General features: G+C 36.6%; 1 protein-coding gene across 1 annotated transcript; it reads left to right on the top strand.

The window, feature by feature from the left end:
• Window positions 1–8: 8 nt before the first annotated feature.
• LOC131900430 (zinc finger protein 345-like) lies at window positions 9–2,265 on the top strand (the record flags this gene model as incomplete). Its single annotated transcript, XM_059251647.1, has 1 exon — window positions 9–2,265. A coding segment is annotated over one exon (1,029 nt), but the record flags the coding sequence as incomplete, so codon positions are not given.
• Between the last annotated feature and the right edge of the window lie 10,080 nt (window positions 2,266–12,345).

Here is a 12,345-nt window from a genome sequence, read left to right as displayed (position 1 = left end):
GTTGGGACAGACCTTACAAATGCACTGATTGTGAGAAATCCTTTACCAGTGGCTCATATCTTAGAATACACCAGAATATTCACACAGGAGAGAAGCCATATACATGCAGTGAATGTCACAAATGCTTTAGCCAGCTGACGTACCTAAGAACCCATCAGAGAATTCATACAGGAGAGAAACCTTATAAATGTAGCGTATGTGAGAAATTCTTTACATGTGGATCAGGTCTTAGAAAGCATCAGAGAATTCATACAGGAGAGAAACCTTACAAATGTAGTGAATGTGAGAAATCCTTTACACATGGCTCAGATCATAGAATACATCAGAGAATTCATACAGGAGAGAAACCATACAAATGCAGTGCTTGTGAGAAAACCTTCACATGTGGCTCGGGTCTTAGACAACATAAGAGTACTCATAGAAGAGAGAAACCTTACAAATGTAGTGCGTGTGAGAAATCCTTTAATTGTGGCTCAGAACTTAGAATACACCAGAGAATTCATACAGGAGAAAAACCTTACAAATGCAGTGAATGTGAGAAATCCTTTACATGTGGCTCAAATCTTAGAAGACATCAAAGAATTCATACAGGAGAGAAACCTTATAAATGCAGTGTATGTCAGAAATCCTTTACATGTAGCTCAAATCTTAGAATGCATAAAAGAATTCATACAGGAGAGAAATGTTACAAATGTACTGAATGTGAGAAATCCTTTACATGTGGCTCATATCTTAGAATACATAATAGAATTCATACAGGACACAAACCTTACCAGTGTAGTACATGTGAGAAATCATTTATATTGTCCTCAGATCTTAGAAAACATCAGAGAATTCATACAGGAGAGAAACCTTACAAATGTAGCGAATGTGAGAAATCTTTTTCATGTCTCTCAACTCTTAAGAAACATCAGAGAAGTCATATAGGAGAGCATCCTTTCAAATGTAGTGAACATTGCAAAGTCTTCACTCCCTTCTCAGGTCTAAGAAAATATCAGAAAATTTGTACTGGGGAAAAAAGTTTCCATAGTAAATAATGTGGCATATACCTTTTCAAAGCTACCACTAGAGAACTCTGCATTCTTTACACTAGGGTATCATTATGAACATGAGAAACTTGAGAAAGCCTTTAAGCAATGTTCAACTCATAGAAAACATCAAGAGATTATGCTGAGGAAAAATTCTGAAAATGTGACAATGTAGAAAAATTTTCATTAAAACATTTTTTCTTTTCAACCTCAAATACTACATACAAGTCCAAAATGGAGAAGCCTGAAAAATGTGCTGTAGTGCAGTAGTTCCTTGGAGACTGAAACATTTTGTGCTGAAGAGAAGCTGATTAAATAGGAAGTAGCACCTCTGTATAACTTCAGGAATTCCCTGAAACTGATAGGATTAGCCATATATAACTCCCATGAAGAAACTCAGACCAGGCATGCTGCTTAAAAGAGGCTCTAATGAAATGAACCACCAAGAAAAGACACTCTTCAGCCTGTAAATATGCCTGCAGGTATGCTCTGGAAGTCCAGGGTTCATAAGCTATATCCCATGCTGGGTTGGAGTTTCATGACTTTTGTAAGCAACTCTTTCCCCACATTCCTGGTAGTGACCCCAATAAAATTTCTTGGCTCAAGAAGATTGACTTCAGTGGCATCATAGTTATGTCTGTTGTCGGTTCCCATTTTGGGGTAAGTAGATGCATCTCTATGTTGCATCTTCCCAGGAAAGTTTTATTATACATATGCTGAACCCATTAATTGTTCCTCCAAACTTGTTTTACACCAGAAAATTGAAATTCGAGAGGAAGCTTTTTAAGTGTCAGATTTGTGCTTCATTACACCTTAAAAATTCCACTTTAGGGAACCCGAAGAAATGCATTGAAGTTGTGAAACACTCATACAGTGCTACCGGTGTAGGCTCATATGAAAACTGAAAGTTGAGGAAATAAAAAATAAACCTAAAGCGCATAGTTTGCAAACACTTACTGGTGACCACAGAGGTCAGAGGAGTATTGTTCGAACCCCAGTAGCAAGCTGTTAGGATCCATGTGATGTGGTGCTGACAAACAAAATCAGGTCCTCTTGATGAATAAAGAGTGTTCTTTATTGATGAGCCATCTCTAGCACCACTGATTTTTTAACACCAAACAAGCCTGATGACCTGAGTTTGGTCCCCAGAACCCACTTAAACATGGAAAGAGAAAATTGACTCCACAAAGTTGTCTTCTGACTTCCATATGTTTATTGTGGCATGTGTATTTCTACATACATGCAATATAATAAAAATAATTTTTAAATAAAGAATTTATTAAAGTATTTCAGGTGACTACAGTTTTGTTTTTTTGTTTTTGGGTTTGTTGTTGTTGTTGTTTTTACCTTGATGCAATTTCCAACCATAGTGAAATATACTTATACATTTTGCTTCTCAGTTTTATTTTATGGATAAAGTTGATTTGCTCATAACAGTTATAGCCACAAGACTGTGTTTTAGTTTTAGTGTTTAGAGATACAAAGATGTTATTACTGTTGACATTGTTGTGAAGCAACCATTAAAGTGTTATTTACTATGAAGTCATTATTTTACTATGTTTCTCAGGCAGTATCTAAGGAAGGAGAAAAGTGAGTTTGAGGCCCATTTACAATACACAGTGAGTTCCAAGTGGCTTGGTCTATTAGACCTCTCTCAGATTGGAGATGGGGAAATCTTTTCCTACTCTATAGGGTGCTGCTTTGTTCAGTTGATGGTATCCTTTGCTTTGCAGAAGCTTTTTAGGAATGCTATTTGTTAATCTTAGTGCCTGCACTATCAGTGTTCTGTTCATAAAGTCATCTCCGATGCCAATGCATTCAGTGCTATTCCCCACTCTTTCTTCCATCAGATTTAGTGTACCTGGTTTTATGTTGATGACTTTGATCTACTTATACTTGAGTTTTTTTACAAGATGCTAAGTATGAATCTATTTGTATTCTTCTATGTGCAGACATTGTTTGACCACCACCATTTATTGAATGTGATATTTCTTTTCTATTGTGTATTTTTGTCTTTGTTAGAAAAAATCAAGTGTCCATAGGTGTGTGGATTTATGTCTGGCTCTTGAATTTGATTTTGTTGTTCAACATATCCCTTTTATGCCAATACCTTGAATTATTTTTTCTTTTATTACTATAGTTCTGTAGTACAACTTGAATGCAGGAATGGTGAGACCTTCAGCAGTTCTTTGATTGTTCAGGATGGTTTAGCTATTCTTTTTCTGTGTTGTATGTGTGTGTTCCTATATGAGATGAGAATTTTCCTTTCAATGTCTATGAACATTTGTGTGATAATTTTTAGTAGGGATTGCACTGAATGTGTAAATTTCTTTTGGTAGGATGGCCATTTTTACTATGTTATTCCTACTGACCTATGAGCATGGGAAAGATTTACATCTTCTAGTATCTTCAATTTCTTTCTGAAAGACATTTAAGTGTTTATTATACAAGTCTTTCACTTGCTTGGTTAGAGTTACACTCTAAATATATTATACTGTTTTATGTAATTGTGAAAAGTGTTGTTTCTCTGATTTCTTTCTCAGTCCATTTGTCATTTATGGATAGAAGGGCTACTGATTATTTTGAGTTAATCTTGTATCCAGTCACTTTGCTGAAAGTGTTTATCAGATGTAGGGTTTCCTGGTAGAAAATTTAGGGTCATTTATGTATATTATCATATCATCTGCAAATAATACTTTGACTTCTTCATTCACAATCTGTATCCCCTTGATCTCTTTCAGTTGTGTTATTGATCTAGCTAACACTTCAAGTACTATTGAATAGGTATGGGGAGAGGACAACCTTGTCTTGTTCCTGATGTTAGTGAAATAGCTTTGAGTTTCTCTTCATTGAAGTTGATGTTGTCTATAGGGTTGCTGTAAACTGCCTTTATTACATTGAGTTATGTCACTTGTATCCTTAATCTCTCTAAAATTTATCAAGAAGGGTCTTTGGAGTATGTCAAAAGCCCTTTCTGCATCTAATGAGATGATCATGTGTTTTCTTTCAGTTTGTTTATATGGTAGATTACATTTATTGATTTTCAAATATTGAACCATCCTCACATCTCTGGAATGAAGCCTATTTGATCATGGTGGATGATACTATTGAAGTGTTATTGGATTTGGCTTGCAAGTATTTTATTGAGTATTTTTGCATCTATATTCATTAGTAAAATTGGTCTGTAATTATCTTTCTTTGCTGCGCCTTTATGTGGTTGGGTTATCCAGGTAACTGTGGTTCAAAAAATGAATTGAGCAATGCTCCTTATGTTTCTAGTTTATGGAATAATTTGAGGAGTACTGGTCTTAACTTTTCAAAAGTCTAGAGAATTCTGCTGTAAAATCATCTGGCCCTGGGCTTTTTTTTTTCTTTCTTTTTTTCTTTTTCTTTTTTTGTTGAGAGATTTTTAATGACTGCTTCTATTTAACCAGGGATTATAGTTCTCTTCAAATAGCTTATCTCATTCTGATTTAACTTTCCTAAGTGGTACCTATAGAAAATTATCTATTTCTTTTAGATTTTCCAATTTGGTGGAATTTTAAAATGTATGTCCTTATGATTCTCTGGATTTTCTCAGTGTATGTGTTTTATGTCCCTCTTTGCACTTCTGATTTTGTTAATTTAAATATTTTCTCTACATCTTTTAATTAGTTGTGATAATGATTTGTCTATATTGTTGATTTTTTAAAAAAAGAATCAACTCTTTGTTTCATTGAGTATTTGTATTGTTCTCTTTGTTCCTATTTTATTGATTTCAGCCCTCAGTTTGATTATTTCTTGTCACTTACTCCTCTTGGGTGTTACTCTTTTTGTTCTAGAGTTTTCAAGTGTGCTGTTAAATTACTAGTATGAAGTCTCTCAAGTTCTTTCATGTAGGCATTTAGTACTATGAACATGTCTGTTAATACTGCTTTCATTGTGTACTATAAGTTTGAATGTAATGTGTATTTGTTTTTATTGAATTCTAAAAAGTCTTTAGTTTCCTTGTTTCTGTCTTAACCCATTTTTCATTCAGTAGAGAGTTGTTCACTTTCCATGAGTTTGTATGCTCTCTCTCTCCCTCTCTCTCTTTGTTTCTTTCTTTTTCTGTTGTTGCTATTAAGCTTTAATCCAGTCTGATGGGATGTAGGGAGTTACAGGCTTGCAGAATTCTGTCAGGAATCCATTTGACTTGGGGTTGTTTTGATTGAACAATTTTAATTACTGCACCTCTTTTACTGGGGGTTGTAGAATTGGTTTATATTTATTGCATCTTGGTTTAATTTTGGTAGGTCATATATATCACGAAATCATCCATTTCTTTTAGGTTTTCCAGTTGACATGAATATAGATTTTTAAGACACAATTCTCTGAGTTCCCTTGGTATCTATTTTAATGTCTCTGTTTGTTTTTAATTGTGTCAATATGGTTCTGCTCTCTCTTATGATTAATTTAGAGAAAAATTTTCCTTTTTTTAAATAAATTTTTATTAAGATATTTTCTATTCATTTTACATACCAGCCACAGATTCCCCTGTCCACCCTCCTCCTACAACCCAGCCTTCCTCCCCAACTGATCCCCTCATTCCCACCTCTCCTGGGGAGTCAGGAGAGCCTAGTATATTTAGTTGAGGCAGGTCCAAGCCCCTCCTCCCTGCACCAAGGCTGTGCAAAGTGTCTCACCATAGGCACTGGGTTCCAGAAAGCCAGCTCATGTACTAGGGACAGGACCTGGTCCCACTGCCTGGGGCCCCCTAAACAGTTCAAGCTAAACAACTGTCTCGCTTATCTAGAGGGCCTAGTCCAGTACCATGGGGGCTCCTGAGCTATTGGTCCACAGTTCATATGTTTCCAGTAGTTTGTCTAGTTGTCTCTGTACTTTTTCCAGTCATGGTCTGGACATGCTCACAGAATCCCTCCTCTCCCCCATTGACTGGACACCTGGATCTCTGCCTGGGACCCAGCCATGGATCACTGCATCTGTCTCCATCAGTCACTGGATGAGGGTTCTATGATGACAGCTAGGGCATTCAGCCATCTGATCACCAGAGTAGGTCAGCTCAGGCATCTTCATGACCATTGCCAGTAGTCTATGGGGGAGTCATCGCTGTGGATTCCTGGGAACCCCCCCCCAGCACTCTGTTTTTCCCTATTCCCATGGAGTCTTCATTTATCATGATATCTCTTTCCTTGCTCTCCCACTCTCTTCCTGTTCCAGCTTGAACCTCCCACTCCCCTAAGTTCTCATCCCCTATCCCTTGCCCTACATTACCCTCCCCTCACCCCAAGTTTGCTCATGTAGATCTCATCCATTTCTCCATCACTAGGCAATCAATGCATCCTTCTTAGGGTCCTCCTTACTAGCTAGCCTCCCTGGAGCTGTGGGTTGCAGTCTGGTTATCCTTTACTTTATATCTAGTATCCACTTATGAGTGAGAACATACCATGTTTGCCTTTCTAAGTATGGGTTACCTCACTCAGGATGATATTTTCTAGTTCCATCCATTTGCCTGCAAACCTCATGATGTCATTGTTTTTCTCTGCTGAGTAGTACTCCATTGTGTATATGTACCACATTTTCTTTATCCATTCTTCAGTTGAGGGGCATCTAGGTTGTTTCCAGATTCTGGCTATTATGAATAATGCTCCTATGAACATAGTTGAGCATGTGTCCTTGTGGTATGATTGAGCATTCCTTGGGTATATGCCCAAGAGTGGTATAGCTGGGTCTTGAGGAAGATTAATTCCCAATTTTCTGAGAAACCACCATACTGATTTCCAAAGTGGCTGTACAAATTTGCATTTCCACCAACAGTGTAGGAGTGTTCCCCTTGCTCCACATCCTTTCCAACATAAGCTGTTGTCAGTGTTTTTTATCTTAGCCATTCTGACATGTATAAGATGGTATCTCAGAGTTGTTTTGATTTGCATTTCCCTGATGAGTAAGGATGTTGAGCAATTCCCTAAATGTCTTTCAGCCATTTGAGATTCTTCTGTTGAGAATTCTCTGTTTAGCTCTGTAGCCCATTTTTTAATTGGACTATTAGGTACTTTGATGTCTAGTTTCTTGAGTTCTTTATATATTCTGGAGATCAGTCCTCTGTCATATGTAGGATTGGTGAAGTTATTTTCCCATTGTGTAGGCTGTCATTTTGTCTTATCGACAGTGTCCTTTGCTCTACAAAAGCTTCTCAGTTTCAAGAGGTCCCATTTCTTGATTGTTGCTCTCAGTGTCTGTGCTACTGGTGTTATATTTAGGAGTGATCTCCAGTGCCAATGTGTTCAAGACTACTTCCTACTTTCTCTTCTGTCAGGTTCAGAGTAATTGGATTTATGTTGAGGTCTTTGATCCACTGGGACTTAAGTTTTATGCATGGTGACAGATACGGATCTATTTGCAATCTTCTACATGTTGACATCCAGTTATGCCAGCACCATTTGTTGAAGATGCTTTCTTTTTTCCATTGTACAGTTTTGGCTTCTTTGTCAAAAATTAGGTGTTCATATGTGTGTGGGTTAATGTCAGAGTCTTCAATTCGATTCCATTGGGCCACATGTCAGTTTTTATGCCAGTACCAAGCTGTTTTTATTACTGTAGCTCTGTAGTAGACCTTGAAGTCAGGGATCATGATGCCTCCAGAGGTTGTTTTATTGTACAAGATTCTTTTTAGCTGTCCTGGGTTTTTTGTTTTTCCATATGAAGTTGAGTATTGTTATTTCAAGGTCTGTGAAGAATTGTGTTGGGATTTTGGTGGGAATTGCATTGAATCTGTAGATTGCTTTTGGTAAGACTGACATTTTTACTAAGCTAATCCTATGACATTTTTACTAAGTTAATCCTACATTTCCATGAGCATAGGAGATCTTTCCATTTTCTGATATCTTCTTCAATTTCTTTCTTCAGAGACTTATACTTCTTGTCATACAGGTCCTTCACTTGCTTAGTTAGAGTCACCCCAAGGTATTTTATATTATTTGTGGTTATTATAAAGGGTGATGTTTCTCAGCCCTTTATCATTTGTATATAGGAGGGCTACTGTTTTTTTGAGTTAATCTTGTATTCTGCCACATTACTGAAGGAGTTTATCAGCTGTAGAAGTTCCCTGGTAGAATTTTTGGGGCCACTTATGTATACTATCATATCATCTGCAAATAGTGCAAGTTTGATTTCTTCCTTTCCAATTTCTATCCCTTTGATTTCCTTTTGTTGTCCTGTTGATCTAGCTAGAACTTTATTGAATAAATATGGGGAGAGCGGACAGCCTTGTCTTTTTCCTGATTTTAGTGGAATCGCTTTTAGTTTCTCTCCATTTAATTTGATGTTGGCTGTTGGCTTGCTGTAAATTGCCTTCATTATGTTTAGGTATGTTCCTTATATTCCTTATCTCTCCATGACTTTTATCATGAAGGGGTGCCAGATTTTGGCAAAGGCTTTTACAGCAGCTAATGAGATGATCATGTGGATTTTTTCTTTCAGTTTGTTTATATGATGTATTACATTGACAGATTTTTGTGAGTTGAACCATTCTTGCATCCCTGGGATGAAGCCTACTTGATCATGGTGGATGATTTTTTGATGTGTTCTTGGATTCAGTTTGCCAATGTTTTATTGAGTATTTTTGCATCAATGTTCATGAGAGAGATTGGTCTGTAATTCTCTTTCTTTGTTGCATCTTTGTGTGGCTTAGGTACCAGGATAACTGTAGCCTCATAAAAGGAATTTGGTAATGTTCCTTCTGTTTCTATTGTGTGGAACAATTTGAAGAAGACACAAAGAATAATGTTCTACCTTTCATGAATGGTTAAGTTGAGGAACTACCAATGTATTTTGGCAATGTTGTTTGCCATTGAGGAGATCAATAGCAATCCCCAACTATCACTCAATACAGCTCTATAATTTGAGGTCCATATTGTTGTATTCAGTAAAATGTTCACTTTAAGGAAATTCATAACCTCACAGGGAGGAGATTTACTATTCCTAATTACAGTTGTGCATAAGAAAACAAATCAGCTGCTGTACTTACAGGAATATCATGGATAGTATCTGGAAACAGGGATACTTACAAATTACTAAAAGTGATGGAGGATAGAGTGAGGGAAATATGAATTTGGTGACATTTCTGGTGATTGCTAGCAGAACTAAATAAGACATGAATTACTACTCATCACTGAAGGGAAAGGATGCTTACCTTTGTTGATGAATCTCTATCGCTGCATCTTGGAATATAGAGAAGTAGGTGAGTTAAACAGGCACAGCACATCTGAATAATGTCATAAATTTTCTAGATAACTTAGGAATTAAGGTGTGACTTTAAAAGTAAGATGAGTGATATTAGTCCTAAGGGCTTCTAACTGTTATTTTAGGGTTGAGTTGTATGCTATGACAATGTTCTTCTTTCTGATATATTTTTCCCTTCAGTTTACTTTTGACCTTTTGATACTATCCTGAGTGACCAAGCCAGGTTTCTTTGTATCAAGTGGCCCACAAGGACATATCTTTGCCACTGGGCATGACTTCTTTGATGAATTATTTTCAGTGGGCCTGGGTGGGACTGTTCATTTCAGATGACCATTTTAAAAGGCACTCAGATTGTATCCGACTTGAGAAGAAAGATGGATAAAAGTGGAGTCTGCATAGCATTTGTGGAAATGATCCTAGTCAGCAGGGGTTTATTTCTTACTAAATCCTGGGAAAGATGGGTACATTCAATTTTAGTAAATGTGATTATTATTTATGTGGATACTGATTCTCTATTAAGCTTAATAGTAAATACTAAGCATTGGTCACTCACCTGGAATGTCTGGGTTCTAAACTCACAATGGAATCTTTCCACAGTTGATAAATACCATATATGTTATACTCATTGCACAGGACTCTTGTTTTTTCACACCATCATGAGGAAATAGTTAACTTTACAGATTTTATACAGACAACCAATCCTTCCAAATACTGAGAAGAAATTTAGCTTCATGCATTGTGGACATTGTTTTCCAGCTGCTCATTTTCAAGGAATGATTGTAAAATTCTGAATAACTGTCTTCACAATATCTCCTTGGGATTCTCACCTGGGAATAAATTTTACATGCCCATGAATGAAGAGAGTTACAATGTATAGAATGTTTTATATGGTATGGCCCACAATCTACATGAGATGTTCTTCTTCTTAATCAAGTATAAATCAGTTTCATGAAAATGGGAAAGAGAAAGTGTAGGCAGAGTTTTTTGTCCCTCCAGCCAACTCCCAAATAAACACACAGAGAATTAATATTAATTATAAATGCTCAGCTGATAGCTTAGGCTTGTTATTAACTAGCTTTTATAATGTAAATTAACCCATATTTCTTATCTCTGTTCTGCCATGTGGTGGTACCTTTTTTCAACTTGACAAGTTCATCTTGCTTTTCTCCTTTGCTCCTCACTACCCTCTGACTCTGACCTTCTTCTTCTCAGCATCCCTCTGTTCTGGAAATCCTGTCTAGCTGTCGGCAAGTCAGCTCTTTATTAATGACTGAGAGTAATACATGTATATATTGTACAAAAAAGAGTGTTCCACAGCAAGAAAGTGTTCTTTCCCTAACAGGTAATATTACTTCCATAGTAATATAACATCAACAATGTGTCACACTGTGGATATATAAAGGCACTTGGGCTAGGCAATACATAATTTAGAATATTTTGTCAACAAGCCCACATGACAGGTTCTACTTGTCTCACTGCCTAATGATAGATAGAAACCAAGGTTTCAATGTCTCAGATAAATGAGGTGTCTGGAATAAAGAGGGCCTTTGTTTTAAGTCATTACAGTTTGACTACAATGAGCCTTGCGCTCTTTCCATGATAAAATGTTCAACCTAAATAATCCATATATCTTCTGACATTTCTCACACCAGAGATGGTATGAACTAAAATGGTATGAGCACTTTTATTTTGTGGAGTAGAGACACAAACACTATTCAGTATGACCAATGTCTAAATTGAGAGTCTGTATTAATACACCAGTGACTACCTGGAGAGAAACCCTTCTCAAAGAACAGCCTTATATTCATTTTATAGGCAGCTTTAAAATGCAAAGAACACAGAAAAACTACATCATGGTTGGCAGTTCTAAGAGGAAGTAAAGCAAGCAAGCAAGCAAGCACGCATGCATGCAAGCAAGCAGTTTAATAGAAGCCAAAAACATGCAGTTAGCTGGGGCATTTCAACCCTGAGTTTCTAGAACAGGGTTGGGGACTTTTCACTGTAGAGGTAGAAAATGGAGCTCAGTTTCAAGCTAAACCAAAGATAGCTCCAGCTGAGACAACCTGGAAGAACTTTGCCCTGTCATATTCTACAAACATTGTGCTAAACAAATGATCACATAATATTCTATTAAAAAAATCATTCATTTTATGCAGTGCAACTCTAAATAATCTCAAAACTTACTTGGGTGTTATCTTTTCAAGAAAGTTGGGATTTGTCTCAGTCCATTTTCATTATTTAGGAGTGCTTGGCTATAAGTTTTCTTTTCAAAATGACTGGTCTTTGAGGAATGTAATGCTTTGTCCACTTTTCTAGGCTTTCATTTGTTTAACATCATGGATGCCCATATTAAAGTCACTTTTAACTTTGTAATTAAAATCAGTAGGATATTGTCCTTAATTCTGGCTCAGTTTTACCTTTATGGGGCCTATTTATCACATGATCATGCATCTATTCCTTTTTGGAAGAGCACCCATCTGACCAAACCTGCTGGAGACCATGTGGTTCTTGACTGGAATGGGAAATCAGACACAGAATATGGTATTCTTAATGTTTGAGGTTTCTCAAAGGGTCTAGTGCTAAACATGGTAATAGGAACAGTTTTCCCAAGTGATTCCCAGGGACACTTGTCTTTATCAGAGCACATGATACAATGGCCTACAGGACTTACAGAGTTGGTTTTCAAATTATCTCAATGTTTTCACCCATATATAAATAACAAAAATATGTTTTCAAATGTCACATGGTCTATCATTGACACATTGGGGCCCATATAAATAAACATAATGTCCAGTATCCTAAAGAATTGTCTACTGGTTAGATTCATTTATTTTAAATCCATTAATTCATTTTATATCATAAATAAATTGCACATTTCAGTTTGCTCTTCTGGCTAGTTTTATGTCAACTTTATGAAACCCAGAGTCATTTGGAAAAATGGACACTGAATAGAGAAAATGCCCTCACCAGGTTTACCTGTGGACCACAGTGTAGTGAATTTACAAAACTGATGAACATGAGAGGGCTTAGCTCATTTTGGTGGTGCCACACCTGGACAAGTACTTTTGAGAGCTTCAAAAATCAGGATAAGCAAACC

This window comes from Peromyscus eremicus, unplaced genomic scaffold (genome assembly GCF_949786415.1).
Source record: "Peromyscus eremicus unplaced genomic scaffold, PerEre_H2_v1 PerEre#2#chr22_unloc_1, whole genome shotgun sequence".
Classification (NCBI taxonomy): domain Eukaryota; kingdom Metazoa; phylum Chordata; class Mammalia; order Rodentia; family Cricetidae; genus Peromyscus; species Peromyscus eremicus.
Note: the sequence above shows the minus strand (reverse complement) of the source record. Positions and strands in the feature narration are given on the sequence as shown.